Here is a 27,419-nt window from a genome sequence, read left to right as displayed (position 1 = left end):
TTATTTGTTGTTTGTTAATTTATATTATTTTCGGTGATGAATTATTCATTTTACAAAGAGAATTACTATTTTCAAATGCGGACTCGGTAGTAGCATGTTCTTATCTGGGCACTAGTCCTCGAACGGTTCTTATTATAGAGTAATGATACTCATCCTTCCAATATACGGAGTAATAATTAATCTTGTTCTTTTTATATGATATTTTCTAATTGGACAACTAACTAACTTTCTTTTTAATTAATGGTGGGTCACCAAAGTTATGGGTACCTAATGATTATAAGTCATATCATGTGATGAAATATTAGGAGATAATAGTATTTTCAATTTCATTATTATATTTATATTTATATATACACACACATACACATTTGTTTTTTTGGTTACGAACAAGAGGTAGGGCTATATATATATAATATATATATATATATATATATATATATATATGAATCAAGATTAGGTGAGAATAGAGTCAATTGGAAAACAATTATCAGTAGTGTCATTCTAGTAAATATTTAGAATTTTCATTACATCATTTAGGAGTAATCATTTTAAGTAAAAACAACCGAACATTGTTTAGGAAAAAACATGTTAGAATACATGGAAATTTAGAGCGAATTGGAAGATGATTTGATATTTTTGTGAAAATGCATTTTTTCTGCATAATGTTATGGAATGCTTTTTCATTTTGAAGAAAATTCACATTATTTTGATCTAAATATGCATGATTAAAGTGTGAAAAAAAAATATTGTTTTGGAGCCCATATGCATGATTTTTTACCTGTATTATTTTAAGCTAAATGCGTATGGTCCAAACATGCATTGTTTCGACCAAAGCCGGCATCATTTTGTTATAAATACACAAAAAGAAAATAAAAAATCAAGAAGTCTAAACATGTGTCATTTTGGAATAAATACACGTAGTTTATTTGTTTTAACTTTTACTTATTTACAACAATATTACCGTACAAGATTGTCAACTATCATGTAGTGTGATGACAATCTAATTAACATTCCGAATGGATAGTCATAGGTTCGAATCCCTTAACTTGGAGGGTGTGGTTGAGTGAGACACATTCATCCTTAACCAAAGGTCAATGGTTCCTTGGCTTTTGGTATGGAACAACCTTAAATTTTCAGGCCAGCTGTCTCATCCAATAGAGGTGCCTACAATCCAACGAGGGATTAGTCACTGTGTCCGACGGTGGAAACCATGGGCTACACCAAAAAAAAAAGATTCGAACTCTGGTGGGGTTTAAATTCTTTGGGCTGAAAATGTTTGAGAAAGTATAAAACAAATAATATCCGACGGTGGAAACCATGGGCTACACAAAAAAAAAAAAGATTCAAACTCTGGTGGGGTTTAAATTCTTTGGGCTGAAAATGTTTGAGAAAGTATAAAACAAATAATATCGGGGTTTGAACTTATTACACTACTCATCATTTGGAATGATAATCGAGATGCCATCACACGATGGTGGAAACCTAATGTACAAAATAAAAAAATAAAAAAATAAAAAAATAAAAAAAAAGAAGCCAAAAATCAAAAGCAAAAACAAAAGTGTAGCGTCATTCCAAAATTGACTTGCTTAAATCAAGCTACATCCTTATTAAATTCCTGGAAATTGAACATTAAATTTCATATTCATTCCTACCCCTTCCAAGGTCCCAGGCTGATACACATAATTCCTTGTCGTTTTCCAAAGTTGTATGATGAGCATCCTTTCGTCTGTCTTTAAAAGTAAATTCCAATCAAAGTCGTCTCAGAACAATTGAGGGGGCGTTTGGTTGGAGCACTGAAATTGAAATTTGAATCAGAATCAAATTGTAATGGACATATGAAATAGATTTGGAATCAAAATAAATAAATAATGACACATTAATATGCATAATTTAATCTTCTTCGCAAAAATTTGTAAAAAAAAAATAAAAAATAAAAAATAATGACATATTAAGGATGGTACGGTTTTCATATATGGGAGCTCAACCCTATTTAATAAGGATGTAGGAACATTGGGTGTTGGTTGTGCCACACTGGGTTGCATAACCAGTACATTAACATCCAAATATAGGTAATTTTATATATACTCAAAAAAACAAGCGAAAAAAATAAAAAATATTGATCGCTTTGCATGGACGAACAGTAAATCGATCTGGGTGATCCAAATAAAAAAACAAACGCACAAAATTAGTCCTCATATTTTCACCTAAGAATGAGTTCAGTGAGATTCAAACGTATAACCTCCCATATGGGAGTGCAACTTGGTGCCACTAGAACACAAGGTCTTGACAATTTATATAAGACTTTAATATCATTTGAACTTGAAAAATTAATTTTCGACAGGGGCTACTTGCAAGTAATTAGAATCCCCCCCCCCCCCCCCCCCCCCCCCCCAATATGGAAATATCTAACGGAATATAGGCAATTTAAAAAACAAACATAGTGGTATTTTTATAAATAACTCAAACTTTGAACTGCAAGTAACATGTGTTTGAAGAGCAAGTAGCAAGTGCAAGTATGCAAGTAGAATGTGCAATTAACATCAATATAATGTGCAACGTAACCTTATACACTAAAGAGTGCAGGTAATTAGCTTTATACACTAGTGGCACCCGGTGTCCCGGTTTACACTCCCACATGGATGATGGGAGTGAGTTCGAGCCTTAGTGGAGACAACTGTTGACTCTTTGTGCTTCAGTAGGTTGAGAAAGTAGTTATGAACAGATACTACATTGTAACAGAGTCAGTAGTACTAAAAAAAAATGATAACTTTATTATTAGGTGCATTTAATATTATTACACAAATGTACTTGATATTGTTGCACTCTATGATGTTTGTCAAGTGCACTCCATAGTTTATTACTTGACCTTAAAGTTCTAGTTATTTACAAAAATGTCATCGCATTTTTTTTCTCTCGGGATGCATTCAAATGAGAACAGTCCTCTCTTGTAAAATGTGAGGACAGATATTAACCTTCTATTAGTGTCCATCAATGTTTAACAGTTTTAGTAAAAAGAAAAATACTGGATTAATTCAATAATTATTATAAACTTTTAATTTTATAATATCTATAAAACTAACATGCGTTTTCTTTTTAATAACTCTCAATCGTTTACCTATCTAAATAGATGTATTATATCTATTCCGTTCTCACTTTTTTATATGAATACATTCTCACTTGAACTCTTCATTATATGGCTATATATGTGTCACAAGATTCCTTTATTCACTCTAGCTTAAGTAATTCTATATAGTTGTGTCTTTGAGCTCAACAAATGACATCATAATTTCTTCGTACTTTCGTAGGGTCACACACTCACACGGGTTACTCAATTTCTCAGTTATTTCCGTGTAGAAAGTTACAAACTCCAACTTTTTGACCGTGTTTCTTTTGACCCTTAAAAAAACAGAAAAGAAATTATACATACCGTTTGCAAAAAAAAAAAAAAAAAAAAGGAAGAAGAAGAAGAAATTATATCTTTAAAACGTGCCTTAAAAGTTAAAACATATATGTTTGTTAGGAAACATGATTTTAAATTACATCATGTTCCCAAAACATTTTGAAAAACTTTTCTTTTAAGTTTCTAAAACGTGACTATACTCAGATTAGAGTTCGTCGATAATGCATGCATGCCTGACCTAAACTATTATCCATGAGTGCAAATAATCAAAGGAGTAATAAGCAAATGTCTAACATCTATATGTTCAATTGAGTTATCATGATTTACGAAGTCTTTTCACTTTCATTTTCTACATACTCAAATAAATCTACTTTCAGGATTAGTTTCTCATTCACCCATTATCTCTTTTGAGCGTACAATATATCAATTTATTCATCTCACTACGAAGTGTATGTGTGAATCCACTTTGACCCGATCCAAATTGAAAGTGGATCCACATATATTTGTATCACAAAATAGCCCTTTAATTAAATGTCATTTTATGCTAAAAAAATCTAACACTTTGATCTGTTAGACTTATTAACTTGATAAGATCTTGTTCGATTTGTTTCGTTCGAAGATCAGCGAACTAACTTGCACTTACTTTGACAAAAACGGTTGGTTCTCGGTTGGTTCTCAGTCTAGTCCATCGATATGAGAGTCTTTAATTTTCTCCCGGATGTATTCCGCATCTTAGCTTATTCATCAATAAATTCTAGCCGTGTTTTGTTACAAAAATAAAATAAAATAAATGAACATGCATGCACTTCAACTCAAAGAAACAAAAGTAGCGTCATCCCAATTTCCTGGAAATTGAACATTAGAAGCCTTTGCACAATTTGCTTCTGATCTCCATAAAGCTAGTCAAAATATTTCATATTCCTAAACCTTCCCATTCATACTCACAATCCCCCTAGTCTTTTGTCCAAATTAAAGTTGTACTGTGCAACGAACATTCTTTTGTCTGTCTTGGAGTAAATTCCAATCAAAGTCGTCATTTTACTATATATATTGATAAAATTAAAACGGATTTTATTAGGGGACAACTAATTAAGTTATTCAAATCAAATTTAAATCATACATTTTAGGGTTACACTTGTATAAGACCGTTTCACGAATCCTTATCTATAAGACGGGTCAATATATATGAAAATGTGATACTTATACTAAAAAATGTAATAATAATTAGAAATAAATTGTTTATTACTTACGGAGTATAATGGAAGGTACATTAATACTGTCAAGTGTCTATTACGTATCAAAAAAAATTGTAATACTTTTAAATCAAAATGTAAAAGTTTATATTTTTCTTCAATAATATTATAATTCCTTATGTAAGTAATAAACATTTTATTTTTTATTAGTATTACATTTTCATCTTATTCTGATCCAACTTACGAACAATAATCTGTGAGACAATCTCACACAAGCTTTTACCTATTTTTTAACATTTGGAAAAAAACCAAAATAAAACACTGATAATTAATTTCTTTTTAAAAAAAGAGAGAGAGAGAGAAAGAACTATGTGGGGCGCGTTCTGTGACAACATGACAACTGTCGTCACTCTAGAAGTCATTCTATATAGTTTACTTTCTTTGAGCTCAGCAAATGACATCATTGGTCACAGTGTCACACGGATTACTCAATTTCTGAGTTCTTACCGTCTACAAACAGCCAAGTTTATATCCACTAAATAAATATAATATAAATTATACTACCTCCATTTATTTCATGTGTTTTGGTTTGATTAACAAAGCTTGATTGAAAGTTTTGTATTAGTATATAAAATTTATATATTTAAAAACTATATTAAAAGTATTATTGTTAGTTTTACAGCTGCGAAACAACCATTTCGGCTAGCTAACACTACCGTAGGACTAAGAGAATAATATTTGAACTTTTGAAGAGAATAATTGTATTTGTATTCTGACTTAAAGGAAAAAACGAGCTCCATTTACAATGTGACCCTAGGGGTATTTATACAAGAATAATGAGGCTAAATAAGTAAAATTCTTAACAAATATGATTTAAAAAAGAGGTTTAGGGTTACCATATTTTGATTAAGGCAAAATTCCCTCAATCTCGCTCTGGGTTTCCTAGTTCCGCGCATAGTAACCGCCTTTCAGAGCGCACTTGGTCGGGCACCGTCTCCCAACTGCTTACCTGGCCTGAGCCACACAGATTTACACAACCCAGGCTACACAGTCCGCAAGATTGGGCAGTCGGCGGCCTCTAGATACCAGTCTTCTCGGGGCGGGTACCCTTATTGGGGTATCCATCACTAGTCCCTCACTTTCTCGAGCTCTTGAAAGACAACGACTCGGGAAAGTAAACTTCCAGCTAATTCCCTTCAGGCGCTTTGCCTTCAAGCAGGTAGTCATCTTTTTCAATTTTGCAGTGTAGTTGAGCCCAAAACCGCATCTCTATCAAGTCGCAACCAGTCGGGGTCGCCCCTTCTCAACTAGTCTCACTTTTCCAGTTTTCCCGATTGGTTCTGCAACCGTCATTATCAATACGGCGTAATCATTGCGCTTCTTTGATTCTCGTTGGTTACCTTTTCGAGGTAACAACCGTCTCGTCTGCCAGCCGTTACAGAAGGCTTCCTATCCATCCGATTCAGGACACATGTCATGATCTACTCGTCCGGCTATCCTTATAAATATCCTCCAATTTCTCCCATTTCTTCTTTTCAATCTTTCTTCTTCCTTCGACGTTTTTCCTCTTACTCTTGGCTACTCCGATCGCCCCTTTTACCTTCCGATCATCCCTCATTCGCCGTCTGACCGCCATCGTCTTCTCCCAAAAGGTCAATTTCTTCCTTCTCTCCCTTTTCCCTTTGCAATGCCATCTTCTCCTGCTTCGTCCTCTTTGTCTCGTTGCCAAGGCGACACTATTTTTCTGGCAACCTCTTTTTCTCTTCATGCGGCGGTCGCTACCCAAGCCACCTCTAGGGCCCGAGTCATTGAGAGAGACCTCAGCTATTTTAAGGACTTGGAGTGTTCCATACCTCGTTGTTCTACCATTTTTGCCGTCGACTATGCTCATGCCTGTTGTTCTCGGCTCGACGGCGGAGACCCAAGAAGCTAGTCAGTAGCAGATCACCGATCCCCCGAAGGGTGGCTTTGTTGGTATAAACTACCAATTGGTACGCTGCGGCTTCCAAGTACCCATTCCCCCTTTCTCAACACCCTTCTTAATTATTATGGGCTGGTGCCTAGGTAGCTAGTGCCTAACTCGCATCGCCTTCTTTTTAGTTTCCTTGCCGTTCTCCATTGCCTCAAGAGGAAGGCTTCTTTGGCCCTCTTTCACCAGCTTTTCTAACTGACTGCGGTCGGTACTTGGCCCCCGGGCATGTACAAATTTGTGCTCAGGACGGTCGCAAATTTTTGGACAAGTTGGAATCCTCTTATAAGGGTTGGAAGGAGGGATTCTTCTTTGTCAGGCCGACTGCCCCACACCCACATTTCGATTTTCTTCTTACTTGGGCAACTTCCTGCTATCGTTTAGATAGGAGGTCACCATGCCCTCCTGACCTCCTGCCGTTGATAACAAACATTACGAATGTTTATAGCACTCAGGGAAACTTCTCATCCGATATACTATTAAATATTGCGTATTTTGTTCTTCTATGTATGTTCTCAAATTCTTGAACATGATCAATATTGGCCTCCTTGTTGTGTTGAATTCGAGTATTATAAGATTTTTTATGGTGGAATCAGAATCATAGGCTAAGAAACAGATAATGTAAGTCTTCAAAGAGTATCAAAAAAATGTTAAAGTAGTAAACAAAAGACTAGGGATGTTAATTGGGCTAGTCCACGAGCTCGATTTTGGGATGACCCTATTTGGGTTCAAGTTGACCCTAACCCTAAACCACGGACTGTTGGACTTATCAAATAGACTAAACGTCTAAACTAAAATTGAAAAGTGAGAGTGGATACCCACATTTAAAGTCGTCAAAACATACCCAACCTGTGTTGGGTTAGACCCATTTAGCCCAATTTTAGACGAGTCAGGTTGTATATTTCTTCGACCCAACTCGAACATGCCTAATCTGTTTAGCTTGTAAGGGGTACCCGAGTAATAAAGGTTGACCCATGTAACCCACGGACTAACCCATATAACCTTCCACCTCTACCCCTATCCCCACCCCAAGTTTATTTAAATATTTTTTAAAATTTAAATGTAATTGGGATTAGAATTTAGAAGTATTTTTAATTGTAATAATTGAACTTTTAACATCTTATTTAATCTTAACTTAACAAGATCAATTATGTTAACGGTATTTGTTGAATTTTTTTTTTTGTATAACTATATATTTATTTAAATTAATCACAAACACACACACACACACACTTATATTAGTCATATTATGTTTATTACAAATATTAATTAATAAGACTAATTGAAACTTTATATAAATTTGAATATAATTATATAGATAATGTAAAGTTTATTTATTACATAAACTATGTAAAATTATAAACTATACATTTTATAAACTTTATAACTTGACAACGGTTTTAATAGATACTTGAGGTAAGGGACGAAAATGGCCACTACATAAATAATTCAGAGATTAAATATGATCATCCTTATAATTAAGCTAAGGGATTGGTGATTTTACTATTATGGCACAATAGAGGAACTAAGAAGACTATTTTTCTTTTAAGTCTATAATGGAAATAAAAATTATATTGATGGAATAAATTGTATCAATGCATAACTTACACCTTACGTTCTCTTTTTTATACTTAAAAAATTCTATAAGTTTCTAAAACATCAAATGCTCATTCATACGAGTTTTCATACACCATAAAATGAAATGATTATTTGAGTGAGATAATTAAGTAAATAAATTAAACCATAATAGTTTTTTTTTTTCTATTATTTCAATGGCCGTAAACTTCACCCCAAATTCATTATATGTTCTTTGTGGTCCGAAGTTTGAAAATAACAATATTCAAAATTTACCAAGACTTTTAAATGAGGACTATATCCACGAATGAGGTGCATGGCTTTGCAAAATCATACTACTATAAATATGGTTGAAGAAGATGGCTTGTTATATATAAACATTACCAAAAACAATATTTTGACTTGCATAACAACAACCTCATTAATGACTCCTTTCTTGTTTTCTATAATCCATTTATGGCTACTAATTGTATCATCCAACATTGTAGCTTCCATTTCCCATTCTCAAGAAGAAGCTAATGCCCTACTCAAATGGAAGGAGACACTTCAAAACCACCAAAATATTTCCATGCTTGGTTCATGGGATCTTCTTCAACCTTCAAGTCCATGCACTTGGTATGGGGTTTCTTGTGTTGGTGGAAGAGTTTGGGGGTTGAATCTCACTAAGTGTAGCATTAATGGTACGCTCCATAGTTTCCCATTTGCATCTCTTCCAAATCTTGAGTATATTGATTTCAGTATTAATGAGTTATATGGTACTTTGTCACCACAAATTACTAACTTTTCTAAACTAGCATATCTCGACTTATCAATAAATCAGTTTTCAGGGAATATTCCCCAACAAATTTCTTTGTTAACCAATCTTCAAACCCTCCATTTGTTTCAGAATCAGTTGAATGGTTCAATCCCTCGAGAAATAGGAAGGTTAATAAAGCTAAATGAGCTTGCATTGTACCATAACTCACTTAGTGGACCTATTCCTAATTCTTTGGGCAATTTAACCAACCTTAAGCAATTGTTCCTATATCAAAACTCACTTTCTGGTCATATTCCTCAAGAAATCGGTAACCTTATCAATATTGTTGGTCTTTACTTGAACAACAACAATCTTGACGGTCCAATTCCATCCACTTTGGGAAACTTGACAAGTCTAGAGAAACTAATGCTTTTCAACAATAAAATTGCTGGCCCCATTCCATATGAAATTGGGCAATTGAAATCACTTCAGCATCTTTGCATCCACTCAAACAACCTTATTGGCACAATACCCACATCACTTGGAGGGTTGACCAAGTTGACACAACTTCACCTTTACTCAAACCAACTTCTTGGCCCAATCCCCAAAGAGTTGGGTAACCTCACCCTTCTCAATGACCTTGAGTTAAGCTGCAATGAAATCAGTGGCCCCATTCCAAATTCTTTTGGCAATTTAACTAAGTTGAAAACATTACATCTACGCCAAAACAATATTTCTGGTCCCATACCTAGAGAGTTAGGAATGCTAGAATACATAGCTGTTCTTGAATTAGACAACAATAACTTGAGTGGCCCAATACCAGAACATCTTTGTCTTGGTAGAACCCTACAAAACTTCACTGCCGCCAACAACATGCTTATGGGTCAAATCCCAGAAAGCTTCAAAAACTGTTCGAGTTTGGTTCGAGTGAGATTGGCTGAAAACCAATTGACAGGAAATGTTTCTGAACTTTTTGGTGGTTATCCTGAATTGAAATTCATGGAGTTAAGTGCAAATAGGCTAAGTGGTGAGCTTTCTAGCAACTGGGGTGAAGCAAAGAAGTTGAATCAGTTGTTATTGGCAAACAACAATATCACAGGTACCATTCCTCCTGAAATTGGAAACTTGACTCAACTAGGGTTCTTGGATCTTAGTTCAAACCATTTAAGTGGGGGGATTCCTAAAGAACTTGGGAGGTTGAGTTCTTTGCTTAAATTGCACTTGCAAAACAACATGCTCTCTGGGCCTATACCACAAGAGCTCGGTTCATTAACCGAGTTGTTGCGACTCGACCTATCCAATAATAGGTTGAACTCGTCAATCCCGGGCATGATTGGGAGTTTCATGTTACTTATTTACTTGAACCTGAGTAACAATAATTTGATTCGTGAAATCCCCATCGAGATAAGTAAGTTGTTTCAACTGAATGATCTCGATTTAAGCCATAATTTTCTTACTGGGGCACTTCCATCTGAGTTGGGAAAGCTACAAAGCTTGGTAACATTGAATCTCTCACACAATGGTTTGTGTGGATCAATTCCTAGTACTTTTGAAGCAATGTGTGGGTTGGTGTTTATTGATTTATCTTATAATCACTTGGAGGGTTCTATTCCAAAGAACAAGGCTTTCAAGAATGCTTCTTTGGAAGGAAATAAAGGCTTATGTGGGATTAACATTATAGGATTACAACCATGCAAGAGTTCTTCAATGTGTAAGAGCTCTAGATTAAAAGGATACCAAATCTTGTTCATGGTTTTATTCCCTTTTATAGGAGCATTGGTGCTTGCACTAGTACTCAAACGCTTCGTAAAGCATGGCAAAAGAGAGGAAACCCTTCAATTGAATGTATTGTCAGTGCTACATTTCGATGAAAGGATCCTTCACAATGAAATATTGAATTCCACAAGGGGATTTGATGCCAAATTTTGCATTGGAAAGGGAGGATATGGAAGCGTTTACAAGGTAACGCTTCCCGTGGTTGGCAATGTGGCTGTAAAGAGAATCCATCCCTCCATGAGAATGGGCGACAACCACGACGCCTACTTAAACGAAATCAATGTGTTGCAAAGCATCAAGCATAGGAACATTGTGAAGTTCTTTGGGTTTTGCTCAAATGAGGAGCACTCACTCTTGATCTATGAGTATCTTGAAAATGGCAGCTTGGGCGCTTGTCTAAGGCATTTTCAAAAAGCTAAAGAACTTGATTGGTTCAAGAGGGCAAACATCATCAACGGTGTTGCTCACGCGCTTTCTTATATGCATCATGATTGCTCACCTTCCATTGTTCATCGGGACATATCAAGCAACAATGTCTTGCTTGATGGCGATCATGAGCCTCACGTCTCAGATTTTGGCATTGCTAAGCAATTAGGGCGATTTTTGTCATCAAGTAAAGTGGAAGGCACATATGGATACATTGCACCAGGTTAGTGTACATATCTAAAAACTTTCACAAAACATTACTCCGATCCATATAGGATACTAAGGCCCGTGTGCCTGTGTGCACACTTATATTTTCCTTGGAAATTCTCATATCAGACCGTCTCGTGAATCCTCATCAGATAGATCAGGTTGATATTTTTCACATAAGTATAACAATTTTCATTATAAGTAAATATTCACCAGCCTCTTAATACTACATTTTAATTTAAAAGTATAACACTTTTTTTTATAAATAACAAACAATTTATTACTCATTAATATTACATTTTGCAGCATAAGTATTACATTCCATCATTAACCGACCCGTCTCACAGATTTGTGAGACGGTCTCAAAAGAGACTCACTCATTTTCTTTTTGTTTTGCAGAGCTAGCTTATAATCCAAATCCAAAAGTCACCGAAAAGAACGATGTGTACAGCTTCGGAGTTTTAGCATTAGAAGTGCTGAAAGGGGAGCATCCAACCGACTTTCTTGCATCATACCTAGCTTCCCAGTCGGTGGATGAAGAAAAAGGAGAAGCAGAAGGAGAAGAAGAAGAAGCAGAAGAAGAAGAGCTAAAGGGTTTGTTGGATCAACGACTTCCCTCTCCCATGAATGAAGTTGAAGGCATTGTTAAAACCATTGTTAAGATTGCAAAGGAATGCTTGCGTGCTAAGCCACTTTCCAGGCCAACCATGAAGAGAGTATCTAAACAGCTCTCTGAGCACCCTTCAACTTCTTACAAGTTGTATCCTGGTATTGATATCTTCATGACTGAATAAGGATTTTAAATCACAAATAATTATTCCTTTGTATATACTAGTAATTCACTGCATAGATTGTAACCTACTTTAGATTGTATGTGTATAATAACTTTTAAAATTAAGTGAAATATTATGTAATATTATAAAATATTTATTTTATTGACTCACAACATAATTGGAATTTTATAGTCTCTAATGTTTTACCCATGCAATGCACGAAATAAATTATATTATCATGGATTTAAATAAAAAAAATTTTAAAAATAAAAATATATTAAAATATACAATATAATAATATAGTTAGATTTTTTTAAAAAATATATTTCGTAGGATATGTAATTGAGCATACATAATATGTATATATGCTCATAACATACAAAATTAAAATTAAAATTTTGTATGAATAATATAGTGTTTAATAATGTACATATTTAGATACACTTATAAATGAAATTTGCATACTTAAATTAATTATTCCTAATTGTATTTCATATGTATTATAATTCCAAAAAAAATGAGTAATAATTAAGGAAATTATATTCAGAAATCAAAAGAGCTAAATTTTATATTTTGAGCAAATACCAATTTTGATACCACGACTATTAGCAAAACTACAATTTTGGTTCATATGTTTAATTTCTACCAATTTTGGTTCAACGACTACTGTTTTAGTGCCAAAAGTCATCGCGCCAGTCACCCATCCGTTTAAAACGTGCCGAAATCTAAAATTTTTAAAGGTATTTTCTTCCTTTTCAACTCAATATCCCAATTTAAGCATGAATAAAGAGACCAAAACCTCAAGATCGATCACAATTCACAATTCTCCTCCTCAAATTAAGAAAATTATGGCTTAAATCGAGCTCATTCAGTTGAAACAACATAATTTACTTATCTCAATGGGGATTTCACAAATCAAATTATTGTTACTCAGATTCAAGTAAATAAGTAACATGAAACTCCCAATCATGCCCAGGATTGACGAGTTCAACCTATTATTGGATAGGTCGAGTCGCAAAAACTCGGTTAATGAACCGAGCTCTTGTGGTATAGGCCCAGAGAGCATGTTGTTTTGCAAGTGCAGTTTAAGTAAAGAACTCAACCTTCCAAGTTCTTTAGGAATCCCCCCACTTAAATGGTTTGAACTAAGATCCAAGAAGCCTAGTTGAGTCAAATTTCCAATTTCAGGAGGAATGGCACATGTGATATTGTTGTTTGCCAATAACTGATTCAACTTCTTTGCTTCACCCCAGTTGCTAGAAAGCTCGCCACTTAGCCTATTTGCACTTAGCTCCATGAATAACAATTCAGGATAAGCACCGAAAAGTTCAGAAACATTTCCTGTCAATTGGTTTTCAGCCAAACTCACTCGAACCAAACTTGAACAGTTTTTGAAGCTCTTTGGGATTTGACCCATAAGCATGTTCTGGTATTGGGCCACTCAAGTTGTTGTGGTCTAATTCAAGAACAACTATATATTCTAGCATTCCTAACTCTCTAGGTATGGCACCAGAAATATTGTTTTGGCGGAGATGTAATGTTTCAAACTTAGTTAAATTGCCCAAAGAATTAGGAATAGGTCCACTAAGTGAGTTATGGTACAATGCTCATTTAGCTTTCTTAACCTTCCTATTTCTCGAGGAATTGAACCATTCAACTGATGATTCTGAAACAAATGGAGGATTTGAAGATTGGTCAACAAAGAAATTTGTTGGGGAATATTCCCTGAAATCTGATATATTGATAAGTCGAGATATGCTAGTTTAGAAAGGTTAGTAATTTGTGGTGACAAAGTACCATATAACTCATTCATACTGAAATCAATATACTCAAGATTTGGAAGAGATGCAAATGGGAAACTATGGAGCGTACCATTAATGCTACACTTAGTGAGATTCAACCCCTAAACTCTTCCACCAACACAAGAAACCCCATACCAAGTGCATGGACTTGAAGGTTGAAGAAGATCCCATGAACCAAGCATGGAAATATTTTGGTGGTTTTGAAGTGTCTCCTTCCATTTGAGTAGGGCATTAGCTTCTTCTTGAGAATGGGAAATGGAAGCTACAATGTTGGATGGAACAATTAGTAGCCATAAATGGATTGTGGAAAGCAAGAAATGAGTCGTCAATGAGGTTGTTGTTATGCAAGTCAAAATATTATTTTTGGTAATGTTTATATATAACAAGCCATCTTCTTCAACCATATTTATAGTAGTATGATTTTGCAAAGCCATGCACCTCATTCGTGGATATAGTCCTTATTTAGAAGTCTTGGTAAATTTTGAATATTGTTATTTTCAAACTTTGGACCACAAAGAACATATAATGAATTCGGGGTGAAGTTTAGGGGCATTGAAATAAAAAGAAAATTTTAAAAAAAAACTACTATATCGTTTAATTTATTTACTTAATTATCTCACTCAAATAATCATTTCACTATAACCACATTCTCACAATTATCTACTTACATATTTATTCATTATTATGATTACATTCATTATTATCTTCTTTTACTTATTATCGTGTTCTATCTTTTCTACTTGCATTACTTATTTAAACATAACTTATTTGCTTATACTTAATATTACACATCATTCACATTATCAAAATTAAAAATTGAAATCTATAACACGTTTTATATTTTGATTGAACTCAATTGATTATTGGTTCGGATATTTTTAATTATGTTATATCGGATACAAGTTTAGTCCAGATATCGGATATCGAAATTTCACATATATAATATTAGAATTCAAAATAAAATTATATATTATATACATGTCATTCAAATGAATATATCCAAACATATTTTAGAGTTAATTCCATTTTTGGTCCTAGATTTATAGGTGGCATTCCACTTTTAGTCCTCTTTTATCAAAACATCCACATTTGGTCCTAGTATTATTGTGGTAGGACCATTTTTGGTCCTTCGTCAACAAAATTGTTGAAATGTCGTTAAATACAATGGTTTTTCAATCATTTTTATACAAAGTAAGTTGACCCCGTTATATTTTTATGTTTATTTTTAGAAAAAATTTGTAATTAAAGACCGAAATACCTTTGTATTTAACAACATTTTAACAATTTTGTTGACAGAGGACCAAAAATGGTCATGCCACAATAATACTAGGACCAAATGTGGATGTTTTGATAAAAGAGGACTAAAAGTGAAATGTCATCTATAAATCTAGGACTAAAAATGGAATTAACTCTATATTTTAAATATTACCCCAATAGTTCAAAAATATTAATATTATCTAAACTAAATTTTATATGAACTTAATAGGTTATTGATTCAGATATATTTTTATTTATGTTATATACATATATAAATTTGGTTCGGATATCAAATGTAAAATTTTTGCATAAGTGTTAGTAAACAAGTTTTCTAAACAGAAAACAGATCAGAGAATTGAAAACAGAGAATGAAAACTGAAAAATTAGAAAATAAAAAACAGAAAACAATTTTCTGTTAGTAAACAGGCCCTTGATGTTTTAGAAACTTATAGAATTTTTTTTTAAGTATAAAAAAGAAAACGTAAGGTTTAAGTTATGCATTGATACAGTTTATTTTACATAAATACAAATTTTATTTCCATTATAAACTTAAAGGAAAAAAAATGGTCTTCTTAATTTCTCTATTTTGCCATAATGGTAAAATCAGTCCCTTAATTATAAGGATGATCATATTTAATCTCTGAATTATTCATGTAGTGGTCATTTTTGTCCCTTACCTCCTCAAGTATCTATTAAAACCTAACATTAATGTAAGAACAAATATGAAAATTTATCTACATGAAATTACATAGTAGACTAAGAAGAAAAATAATATATACTCCGTGTTACATTCATATGCAAGAAATGGTTACAACTTCAACTACAACAAATGATATTCAAATATCATGATTAAAATTAGTTCGCCTGAAATGCTGGACTTTGGGGAGAAAATGAGCCAACTTTAGCCATTTCACATCTCATTGAAGACTCTTCCAGTGCCAAATGTTCAGAGGCTCATCATTGTTTACCACGATCTCGGCAACTGGTTTTCTGTAGTGATGTCAATATTAGCCCAACGCGATAAAATCAAAAAATTTTAGGATTAGACCTGAGCTCGATAAAAAATCAGCCTCATAAACTCAAAACCAAAAAGTCTGGTTGTGTGAATGGGCTATCTCGAAATTTAGTGGGCTAGTCCGATAGCTCGAGCCACTTATTACGGTTATTCTTTATTACAGAAGTGATGCGAAACATAACATACAGAGAGCTTATAGGTAAGCTCATCTTTAGTACTCCGTATTTTATTAAAATTTTAAATAAAATTTCAATAAATATATTACAGAATAATTTCATTTTTTGTCCTAGATTTATTGGTGGCAATCCACTTTTAGTCCTTTTTATTAGAACATTCACATTTGGTCCTAGTATTATTGTGACATAACTACTTTTAATTTGGTCCACCATCCCATCAACAAAATCGTTGAAATATCGTTAAATAATACAAATGTATTTCCATCATTTTTATACAAAGTGAGTTGACCTTGCTATATTTTTATATTTTTTTTTAAATCGTAATTGAAGACTGAAATGCACTTATATTTAACGGCATTAAAATCGTTTTGTTAATAAAGGACCAATAATGGTCATGCCACAATAATAATATGACCAAATGTGGATGTTCTAATAAAAAAATATTAAAAATGGACTACCACTTATAAATCTATGACAAAAAATGGAACTAACTCAACATTTTGTATGAAAATAAATAATAAAAAATTATAACTTACTATAAATATTATATTATAGTGTAAGTATATTAATTAGTTTTAGTTCTAATTTAGAAATGAAGGTTTAAATTGATTGAATGATGTATAAATTTATATTTATTAGTGTGAATATTCTAAATAATTTGAAATATAATTATAATTTATTTAACACTAATATAATTTATAATAAAAATAATATGGCTAAGTCACATGATGAGCACAAATGATGAGTGTAAAAAGGGTGTAATGTCGTTCCTCTGAGGATTGGTGTTATGACACGTAACTGTGTGAATTACCAGGCACTAGAGTATATGAATTTATAGAATCCAAGCAACAAAGACTGAATGGTGTAAAAGAAAGCAATTGATTAAGGTGTAAACTGTATAATAAAGGTATGGGCCAGATTAGGGGGATTGTAACCTTGATGTTCTAACAAACTCAGGATTAGGGAAGGAATAATTAACCAAGGGATATATGGGCAATGCACAAAAGAATTCTACTCAGCTACTTTCGTAATCAATAAGAGAATTAGGCTAAGATTGCCCCACTGTCGTGATGCATCGATCATAACCTTAAGCACCTAAGCATTGTAAGCCCCCAAAATTACCTCTACTTTCATAGCAGGAAAATTAGGTTGAAATTGGTAATGCTCGAGGTCTCCATCCAACTGTCGTTATAATGAATCCCTCTCCTAGACTAGCAATTAATTCTGGCCACAAACCAATAACTAGTGCAAAGAAATCCCCAAATCAACATAAACCCTAGGTAAAAAACTCAATCCCTTTATGCAATAAATCATAAATCGAACATCAAGATTAACAATGGATCCCTAATCCAAACCCATAAACGAATTACTCCCGCATGATGGGAGTAAACACAGCAAAACAAAAACAAATAACCATAAACATCATAAGAAATAAAAGGGAAGAGAAACTTAACTGATAAATAACAAATCCAACTTCAATCCAAGATTCCAAGCTTGAAATAAAATAATCTAATGTAAAACTAGTCTAAACTATGCTAGGAAAATATAAACTAAAAGCTAGGGTTCAGAACTCTGTAAGGGAACCTCCTTCAATTGTAGAGAATAGGTAGAATATATAGGAGGTAGATGGGCCTTGGCCCATTAGGCAGCATCCAATTCTTTTCCAACTTGTATTCTTCCTTGTAATTTCTTTTTCTTCCAGAACTTGTCCAAAATGTTCCAATATTCTTCCTTTGTTGTTCCCTGTAGATAATTCAGCACTTGGACAATATAACACACAAACAATTCCCAATTTCACCAGGATACAGAAAATAAACCTCAAAACAACTAAAATAAGGGATGAATTATTGGTACAAAATAGTATATATCATCACACACACACACACACATAATGTTTGGATTAATTTAAATAAATATATAGTTATACAAAAAGGTTCAACAAATACCGTTAGCATAATTGATATTGTTAGGTTAAGATTAAATAAGATGTTAAGAGTTTAATTATTACTAGTAAGAATACTTTTAAATTCTAATACCAATTTAAAAATATTTAAATAAACTTGAGGTGGGGATAGGGTGATGGGTTATATGGGTTAGCTCGTGGGTTACACGGGTCAACCTTTATACAACCCAACCCGCCTAAAATTGGGCTAAATGGGTCTAACCCAACGGGTTGTGTATGTTTTGATGACTTTAAATGTGGGTATCTACTCTCATTTTCAATTTTAGTTTAGACGTTCAGCTCGCCTGATAAGTCCAATAGCCTGAGGTTCAGGGTTAGGCCAACCTAAACCCGAAAATAAAATAATCGATTAGGCTGAACGGATAAGCCCGAGAGCCCAAGAGGGCTAGCCTGATTGACATCCGTAGTCTTCTTCTTACTTCAACGTTATTTACTATTCTCTGATGAATTCCATCATTTGTTTCTTAGCCTATGATTCTGATCCCACCATAAAAAAAAATCTTAGAATACTCAAACTCAACACAACAAGGGAGCCAATATTGATCATGTTCAAGAATTTGAACACATAAATCTACAGAAGAATAATACGCAATATTTAATAGTAGATCAGAGCAGAAGTTTCCCTGAGTGTTATAAACATTCGCAACGTTTGCTACGCGAGAGGTCCATGACATTTCTCCATTGTTCTGCAAAGAAAAGGATGAGGATGAAATAACGGTGTTTTTGGATGATCACATTTAGGTTAGAAGTCGTCGAGATAGCCATGGATGGACTGGTCAAAAAATTATGCGTTGAAATTCTTAAAGGTAAGAGAATCTAGGAAATGAAGATCGAAGTAGACAAAGGTGAATCCATGGATACCATTTGGATTGATGAAAGTAGAACGTCTCGAGCAATTACCAGCAAAATTTTTATAGTTTTGGAGAATTTAGCTTTCTAGTACTATAATATTTTCTTGGCATTTTTGGGTAGCACAAATATTTATAGCAAATTTCAAAAACTTAGGCAATTTCCTCACTTCTGCCTCACCATCACTACCACACAAGCTTCCCTCATTAGAGTAGTTAACTTCCTCACATATAGTTGCGCTACTGATAGCATTATCTTGGTTTTGAACCTTTACATCACCTAATCCACCATACTCTACATTTACATCAGTATTATTAACAAAATCTTCATCATCCTCCCCATTGCCACCTATTTCCTCCCCATTGCCATCATTCTTGCAATCAGCACCAACAACTCCCCTTATAATCCAAATCTCTATGACCTTGGGAGTATTACATTGGTTAACCAAATCCCACACTTCACAGTCTTGCAACAATTCTTGCAACGCATTGTCAGTGACTGTGAAGTACCTCAACCCTTCATCTATGCCTAAACCAATTTCACTAACCTTTTCTTTTAAAAAAACAAAACCCCGTTCATTTTCTTCCATATTATTAAATGTACTAACCTCCCCACCAATATATTTAGCTGGTAAAGTTTGAATTAGTCTTCCTCCATGTCTTAAATGAAGAGTAAACAGTCCTCATTACAATGAACACAAAGTAATATCCTTCAAAACACTCATTTTAATGATAAAGACAGTTCAAACAACTACTTTCTACTGCAAATAATAAATAAAGTAATACACTTTATGGAAAGCAACAACAAATGGACACCAATAAAGAATGCAATACACTTTCTGCAGCAAATAATAAGGAATTCAAATACTTATGGAAAGCAACAACAAATGGTCCCCAGCCAAGCCAATATGCATAAACAGACAAAAATGGTCCCCACCTAGCTTTTCAATCTGCAATCAATGTATATCTACTCATAAAACAACAACTAATACACAAGACAACACAAAGCCCATCGCTGGTTCATACAGAAAACAACTAGTCCCCACTTCCAGCTTTTTATACACCTAAAGCTAGACAAGAACTCAAATAACAGTAAACAAAGTTCATACCTGGTGGTGGATCCTCCTTGCGTCGCTTTCTTGTCGAATTCATCACCTGCCAACTGCTCGTGCTTCGCATTCACCAGACAAGGTCGCTGCTATCTCGCTATTAGGGTTGCGAAATAAAATTTAGGAATTGGGGATTGTGGAATTTGGGGCTAATACAAGTTAATTCAGTTGTGAGAAGGGTTGAGAACTAAAAAGACCATTTTGCCCCGATACTTAACGCCAACCTAATAGACGGAAGGACCAATGCCGAAACAAAATCAATAGTCAAGTGTTTTTTTCATCCAAATTAAAAGATAATGACCAATTTTGAAAAATCAATATAGCCGAGGGACCAATTTTGTTGATTTCATGGGTCTAGATTAAAAAAAAATGGTTAAAGGGCTCAATTGCACTATTTAAATGATTTATGGGCTTATTTGATCATATTTCTTATATTTTAACTTTTTTATTTTTTAGATTATTCATGAAATTTATTATGTAGATATATCAGTATATAATTGAATTTGTAGGTGAATTACAAGTTTAGTACAATGTCAAAAGTTGCATATATGATAAAATAAAGTTAGTGAAAAAAAAAAAAAAAAAAAAAAAAAAAAAAAAAACCTTCATGCATTAACAATAAGAATTTTGACTAGGTAATTTTGACTCAAGGATAAGACCATCCAAGTAACAAACATTAGGAACATAAATGCCACAATCTACAAGTAAACATATCCTAACACAATAATCTCCCATGTGTGATTGAGGACAAGTTCTTCTTGATTAATACTTTTGGAAAAAGTGTCATTTTGACCCTTAACTCTAATAAATAGTACAATTAGGTCATCTAATTGGAGGAAGAAAAAAAACCTTCAACTAGATGTCTAGATATCTTAATTTGGCAGACTAATGCAATTAGATACTAATATTATCTATTCAGCAAGTTATCGTTGATGTGACATTCATTAAGCTAACGCATTGCGTCATGGTGCTTACATAGATTTTTAGTGTAGAATGTTTTTAAACAACCATTGGTTATCAAACAACAACAAATGAATGTTTCGCTATATATAAACAACGTTTTCATTGATGAACAATTTTCATTGATGAACAACTAGTAGCTATCCATCAACGAATCAGATAACCTAGACTATCTAGATCTAAATCTCATTCATTATCCAAGAGAAGAAGATTGCGAGGTTAACCAAGTCATTATCACCTTCATCCCTTTAATACAAAGGCAACCATGGTCCTATCCGTCCTTACAAAACAAAGACAATTGTGGCCACTTTAATCTAGATTTAAACCTCTATGAGGTCTATATCTAAACAATTATGGATGTGTTGTTTATTGATGGATACGTAGCAACTATTCATCAAGAGAAACAACTACTAATAGTTATTGACAATCGGTGGATAAAATCTTGTCCATATATTAACTGCCTAATCTATACTACATCAACAATAACCAAGTAAGATTAAAATACAATTATACTATTTTATCATTTTTGAATATCTCATTACTACCTTTTTCATCTGTAGCCAACTTAACCTTTTTTCAATACTTTTTGACATTCCTTTAATGATTCTTTTATTCTTTGACTGATCTAAATCCAAGACTTGAGAGCAATGCTTACTAAATAGATTTCTTCAATAAGTTCAATGTGAATTCAAACAATTCAATAGAATCTTGTATCATGGATCTTCAAGTATACAACTTAGGAAAATAAAAATAAAATAAAATAAAAAGGAAGGAAAATACAAGGCTTTAATTTCCATAAAAAGAAAGACAGATGACAATATACAAGCTGAGACATGTATGTAAACTCCTAAGTTTTCCTATAATAGGCTTTGAACAAAAAAAATAAAATTGAACTTAAATGTTTTCCTCCAAACCTTTTCATCCTGCATCAGACAGAAAAATCCCAGCAGATTTCGATTATTATGTGCAAACTTCGAGCTCACTTTCTGGAGACGAGACAGCCAAATTTGCCCGCTATAACATCAACAATGGCAGTTATGTTGAAATATAAGTTCGAAAGGGCATAAACCAAGGGAGTAACCGAAAAAAACCACGAAAGACATTGTACTCAAACGAGAAAAGTTTGCCCGGTTAGACCATCCTGAAGCTGCAGAGAGCCATCCTTCATTAGGTTAAGGCTTAGGCTCTTGAACCTTTCTCTTGAATATTGCCGGGACGCCTTTCTCCAATCAGTTCCAGTTTTCATCATTGCAACAAACTCCTCAAAACTAATTTGCCCATCCTGAAAATTACCAAGATCACGAGTTAAAAACAAAAGAGAATGTAGAGATTCTTTATCCTTTTGATGGAGGGGGGAAAAATCTTTGGAGTATCAGAATATGCATCATATATTAAAAATGAGTGTATCCATAGATAATAACATAAGAAAAAAGTTTAGTCAAACCTTATCAGTATCAACTTCTCGCATAATCTCGTTCACTACATTGATGTCACAGTCACCAGATTCATCCGCTAAAGCTTCACGTAGCTCATCGATATCAATATATCCACTCCCATCTTTGTCAAAGAACATGAACGCTCTACGAATATGCTCATCATTCTCCATTCTCTGTAGGTGAATTATAACTGCTACAAACTCCCCGTAATCCAGGTGTCCATTTCCATCAACATCAGCCTAATTAACGTTCAGATACCAAAACCTTTCAGTAAATAAGGTTTCAACATGAACAAAATAATATGCAATCCAACTTGTATAAAGGACTGTCTTTTCAGTAATTGTCTCAATTTAGTTTAAGAAAGTCGATCCACATATTAAGTGAAAATGAATTACTCCATACATTTTGCCATGTCTGCTTCAGCATGAAAATATCAAACAATACGGGAACAAATCAAATGAAACAAACAATGACGATGAGAAGGAAGAAAACATAAGTGTTATATTCTAAGATTGGCCAAGGCCAAGGTCACTCAACTAGGTTATAATGCACATGGGCCAAACCACTACGCCAAAAGCTATAGCTAGTAGCGAAGGTGCAACTTTAATTTCCTTATAGACCGTCATCACATTTTCGAGACTCTAGGTGTTGGACTTGGACTTTTAAGCCCTTTGCCGGACTCCGCCCAACAATTCTCCAGCCACCGGGTGCTAGACTTGGCCTTTACCGGCCTCTGCCCAACAAATTAGCTAGTCTGATCTAACCTATGGCCTTATAAACTCAAATGTTCTCTTTGTAGGACTATTAACAATAAGCAAGTATGTTATTATAAAAAATGAATTTGAGAAGGATTATGCTTGAGAAATCAAATTCACAATGTTTAAGAAATTACCACATCCATCAGCAGCTTTATCTCCGGCTCTGCCAACTGGGAACCAACTTTCCTAAGTCCAGCTTTCAGTTCGTCATATGTTACTTGCCCATTACCATCAGTGTCCATCAATGTGAACATATCTCTAATTACTTCTACCTCTCCAACTGATAAGTGTTCCGCAATTACCTATGCCATTCAGTAGCGAGAGACAAATTAAAGGAAAAGTTTTTGGTTAAATATACTGATAAAAGATGGAGGAAACTATAGGAGCCCTAAAATGCTGGGGACTTGTATATTAACCAGCACATAAATCCTGAGATAAAACAATTTTTGGATGTGTTCTATTAAAGATCTAAGCTTAGGAGTGCCCACAGTTGGGTATCTATTTCGAACCAAAACAAGAGCCGTTTCCGAAACATCAAACTTCATGGTGTGAAAGAAACTTCTAAACCATGCAATATTGTTTCTATGATTTTGGTGTTGTTTAAATGGTTTGAATAATTCTACTCAAATAGCTCACCAACTAAACTTCAGAATACTTTAAACCGGGGATTCAGATTGGATTCGAACTTAGGTTGGTGGTTTCTTAGAACACACCAAGTTTGTTGCATATGTGAACACAAATAAACACAGATTTAGCTGCTCACCCGCAAGGCTTTCTTCTTGAATTTATTCATAACGGAGAACTGCTTTAGACGTGTCCTCACTATATCACCCAAAGGAACATTTGAAGCTTTCTTTGCATTTTGTATCCATGGATGGTCTGCAATCGAAAAAGGAAGCAAATACGTGATACTGTTTAACTGACAACAAAAAGTGATGTTCCAGAGACAAGTTGCATACTTATATGATTGAGAATCCTAAGCCATTTGATATATGGTAGTGAGAATCAGAATACTACAAAACACCCGTTTCGTTTTTAACATCTACTAGCCCTTGCTCGTTTTATTTACAAGCTACAAAAAGTCCACTAATACAATCATCTAGTCATAAAGGCTAGGGGTTTCTGGTTCGTTAGGAAAATGGCTAGTTATGTAAAAAAGAATAGAAGAGTAAACAACCAACTGATTCAATATGTGTTGCAAAATATAATCAAGGAATTATTTCCAATTAAGAATCCAATGCACATTGCTAATAGAATACCCCCACATGGGCATCAAGAAATGTTCTCATTCCACGGGAAGAATTAGATAAGCAGCAGCATCACAATTAATAGGATAATTAAGATTAGAGCATTCAAGTGTTCCCAAAAGTCAATGAATGATAAGTCTGTAAAGAAGAACCCCATTGGGCTTCAAACTCTATGGATATTGAATTTCTTAAAAGGTATATGCAGAATGTGATAGCGGTAGGACCACTTAGAAGAAATTGAAGAAAAAGGTTGCTATACATTTATTAATGGAACTCATAACCAATAAAGTTTGGTATCCACAGCACATAAAAAATAAAAATTGTGGAGACATTGAATGCTTCAGATGCCTTTTCAATAAAATAAATATTTGACAACTAGACATTCTTCTTTTCTTCTGTAACCCTTGCCCAAGCAATTATAGCCCTACGGTTGCAACTTCTAACATAAAACAATTATTTCAGTTCCCAGGCTGGTACATAATAATTTCCTTGTTCAACACATAAGGAGAAGCTTCATTTACTTTAATGGAATGCCACCAACTCTTACTTTAAAATAAATAATACCCTACTACTTACCAAGCACCTGTTGGGCTGTTAACCGCTTCTTAGGGTCAGGGTCCAGCATCTGTTTCACGAGGCTTTTGGCACTTTCAGATACTTGAGGCCACGGTTCTCTCTTAAAATCGAGCACTCCCCGTAGAATTGCAAGAGCTACCCCCTGCTCGGTTTCTGCAGCACACATATTCAATAGCAACAATGATGAGACTTGAACCCGATATACAATACCCGAAAAGACTTACATACTATTGACGATAACCATACCGGCCCAAAATGGAGGCACCCCACATAACAAAATGTAAAGGATCACACCGGCGCTCCAAATATCAACCTCTGGTCCATAATTCCTCTTCAACACCTCAGGTGCCATATAGTACGGACTTCCAACAATCTCACTAAATCTCTCCCCTGAAAGATAACCAAAGATTCAAGCTTTCTATATTTACTCAACTGCAGTGGATTAGACTTCTTACTAATAAGTTCAAATGGTAAAAAGAAACACATTAACCACCTCAGATTAAAATATTTGAGGAGAAAGCAGAAACTTTCGACAGGCTACCTAGACATTAAAGTCACAAACAAATGTAAAAATTTGGATATTATAAAAACTCTCAAGTAAATCAACAGAGCAAAATTGAAATCAAAATATCAACTGCAACCCAAAATTCATTTTATTTGAGTTAGACCACGAGGTGTCCTAAGCAGGCCCTAACCATAAGAGACACCTTTAAGCACTTACCATATTCAGACTAATCTCCATTCACACCTAGCCGGCCCAATTAAGGGGCAAACTACTTGCCAGAGGTTCGAACTCCCGACCTCTCTTAAGAAAAAAGGGGAAAATCAAATCTGGCGCTAATTAAATACTACCAAGATCAAAGTATAATCCACAACAAGAATAGCCCCAACAATCCTCTCCCAAGCAAACCAAGTTTAAAACAAAAAGGTGGAAAATTCATGAAATTTAAATTCAATTTCTTCATTGAACCCTTATGCAAGAAATTATAGAAATTGAAAATGAAAATTAAAGAAGATTGAACATACCAGGCTTGAAAAACACAGATAATCCAAAATCAATAACTTTAAGCGCAGAATTCTCCTTCTTATTCGCAAACAAGAAATTCTCGGGCTTCAAGTCTCTATGCATGACTCCATTCGCGTGGCACATACGCACCACCTCAGCAACAGTCTTCGCAACTCCGGCGGCGGCTCTTTCACTGTAATGCCCACGCGCCACGATCCTATCAAAAAGCTCGCCGCCTTCGCAGAGCTCCATGACCAAGTGAACAGCCTCGTTGTCCTCGTACGTAGCTCGGAGCTTCACGATGTTCGCGTGCTCCGGCAAACTCGACATAATCGCCACCTCACGGCGAACATCTTCGATGTCCACGGCCGTGCGGAGCTTCTTCTTCGAGATTGACTTGCACGCCATGGCTTCGCGAGTCTCCCGGTCGGTGCATAGATAAGTTACCCCGAACTCGCCCCGCCCCAGTTCCCGGCCCAGGACGTACTTGTCGGAGATTCGGGCCTTGGGGATGAAATCCTTTAAGACGCGGATCGGGGCGGGCGATTCTGCGTACGGGTTTGGACGGCGGTCTCGAACCTTCTTCTCGTGGTTCGGCTTGTAATCGGCTTTTGCAGCTTCTTCGGGTCTTATGCAGGCGTTGCAGTTCCCCATGGGGAAGTGTTATTAGATATCTACGGCGAGTAGCTGAAGACGGCGGCGACGGTGGTGGATGCGGCGATGGAAAGGAAGAGCATAGGCTGGTAAACGGATTAGCTGACAGTTGAGACTTTGGAGAGAGAAAACGCGGGGTCAGGTAAGGAAAAAGTAGTTTCAAAATAATTTAAAAAAAAACATTTATTGCACAATTGCATATACTAAGATTTTTGCCACATGACTTAGCGACAGTGTTGGTTCGTCGCTTGGCTTCAGTAGCGTAAAAAATGACTTTTAAAAATGTCTTTTTTGAAAAATGAATTATTTTTCAGAAAATAGTTTCATTTTAAGTGTTTGGTTCATTCTGAAAAACTGTCTGGTATGTTTAATTTATTTTTTGAAAAATGAGTAGAATGGTATAATTATATATTTTAATAATTTTATTTAAAATATTAAAATATTTATAATAATATTAAAAATAATATAATTAAGAAAAAAAAAAAAACCCATCCCCCCTCTGGTTTCCGGCGAGAAACTAGAGCAAGGTGTTGGCGTGCAGAGGGTGTTGCCGTGCA

The 27,419-nt window shown here is 34.5% G+C and overlaps 3 protein-coding genes across 3 annotated transcripts; 1 reads left to right on the top strand and 2 right to left on the bottom strand.

Moving 5' to 3' along the window:
* The first annotated feature begins 8,561 nt into the window (after nucleotides 1–8,561).
* LOC116010710 (MDIS1-interacting receptor like kinase 2-like) lies at nucleotides 8,562–12,076 on the top strand. Its single transcript, XM_031250226.1, has 2 exons — nucleotides 8,562–11,298; nucleotides 11,682–12,076. The coding sequence occupies exons 1-2, from the start codon at nucleotides 8,562–8,564 to the stop codon at nucleotides 12,074–12,076; spliced, it is 3,132 nt and encodes a 1,043-aa protein (XP_031106086.1).
* An 847-nt stretch (nucleotides 12,077–12,923) lies between these two features.
* LOC116010709 (MDIS1-interacting receptor like kinase 2-like) lies at nucleotides 12,924–13,478 on the bottom strand. The gene has a single exon (XM_031250225.1). The coding sequence runs from the start codon at nucleotides 13,476–13,478 to the stop codon at nucleotides 12,924–12,926; it is 555 nt and encodes a 184-aa protein (XP_031106085.1).
* An 8,370-nt stretch (nucleotides 13,479–21,848) lies between these two features.
* Nucleotides 21,849–26,862, bottom strand: LOC116011123 (calcium-dependent protein kinase 10-like). The gene is made up of 7 exons (XM_031250641.1): nucleotides 26,229–26,862; nucleotides 25,449–25,592; nucleotides 25,203–25,355; nucleotides 24,143–24,258; nucleotides 23,514–23,681; nucleotides 22,630–22,860; nucleotides 21,849–22,467 (listed from the first exon to the last, which is right to left on the bottom strand). The coding sequence occupies exons 1-7, from the start codon at nucleotides 26,860–26,862 to the stop codon at nucleotides 22,294–22,296; spliced, it is 1,620 nt and encodes a 539-aa protein (XP_031106501.1). The 3' UTR covers nucleotides 21,849–22,293.
* Between the last annotated feature and the right edge of the window lie 557 nt (nucleotides 26,863–27,419).

This window comes from Ipomoea triloba, chromosome 2, assembly GCF_003576645.1.
Source record: "Ipomoea triloba cultivar NCNSP0323 chromosome 2, ASM357664v1".
Taxonomy (NCBI): domain Eukaryota; kingdom Viridiplantae; phylum Streptophyta; class Magnoliopsida; order Solanales; family Convolvulaceae; genus Ipomoea; species Ipomoea triloba.
Note: the sequence above shows the minus strand (reverse complement) of the source record. Positions and strands in the feature narration are given on the sequence as shown.

Excerpts from the sequence above, each read along its gene's own strand:
- LOC116010710 (XM_031250226.1), top strand. The coding sequence starts at position 8,562 with ATGACTCCTTTCTTGTTTTCTATAATCCATTTATGGCTACTAATTGTA. Across the intron at positions 11,299-11,681 it reads ATATGGATACATTGCACCAG|AGCTAGCTTATAATCCAAAT; the intron begins GTTAGTGTACAT and ends TTTGTTTTGCAG.
- LOC116010709 (XM_031250225.1), bottom strand. The coding sequence starts at position 13,478 with ATGCTTATGGGTCAAATCCCAAAGAGCTTCAAAAACTGTTCAAGTTTG.
- LOC116011123 (XM_031250641.1), bottom strand. The coding sequence starts at position 26,862 with ATGGGGAACTGCAACGCCTGCATAAGACCCGAAGAAGCTGCAAAAGCC. Across the intron at positions 25,356-25,448 it reads GGTGCCTCCATTTTGGGCCG|AAACCGAGCAGGGGGTAGCT; the intron begins GTATGGTTATCG and ends TGTGTGCTGCAG. Across the intron at positions 24,259-25,202 it reads AACAGCCCAACAGGTGCTTG|ACCATCCATGGATACAAAAT; the intron begins GTAAGTAGTAGG and ends TTTCGATTGCAG.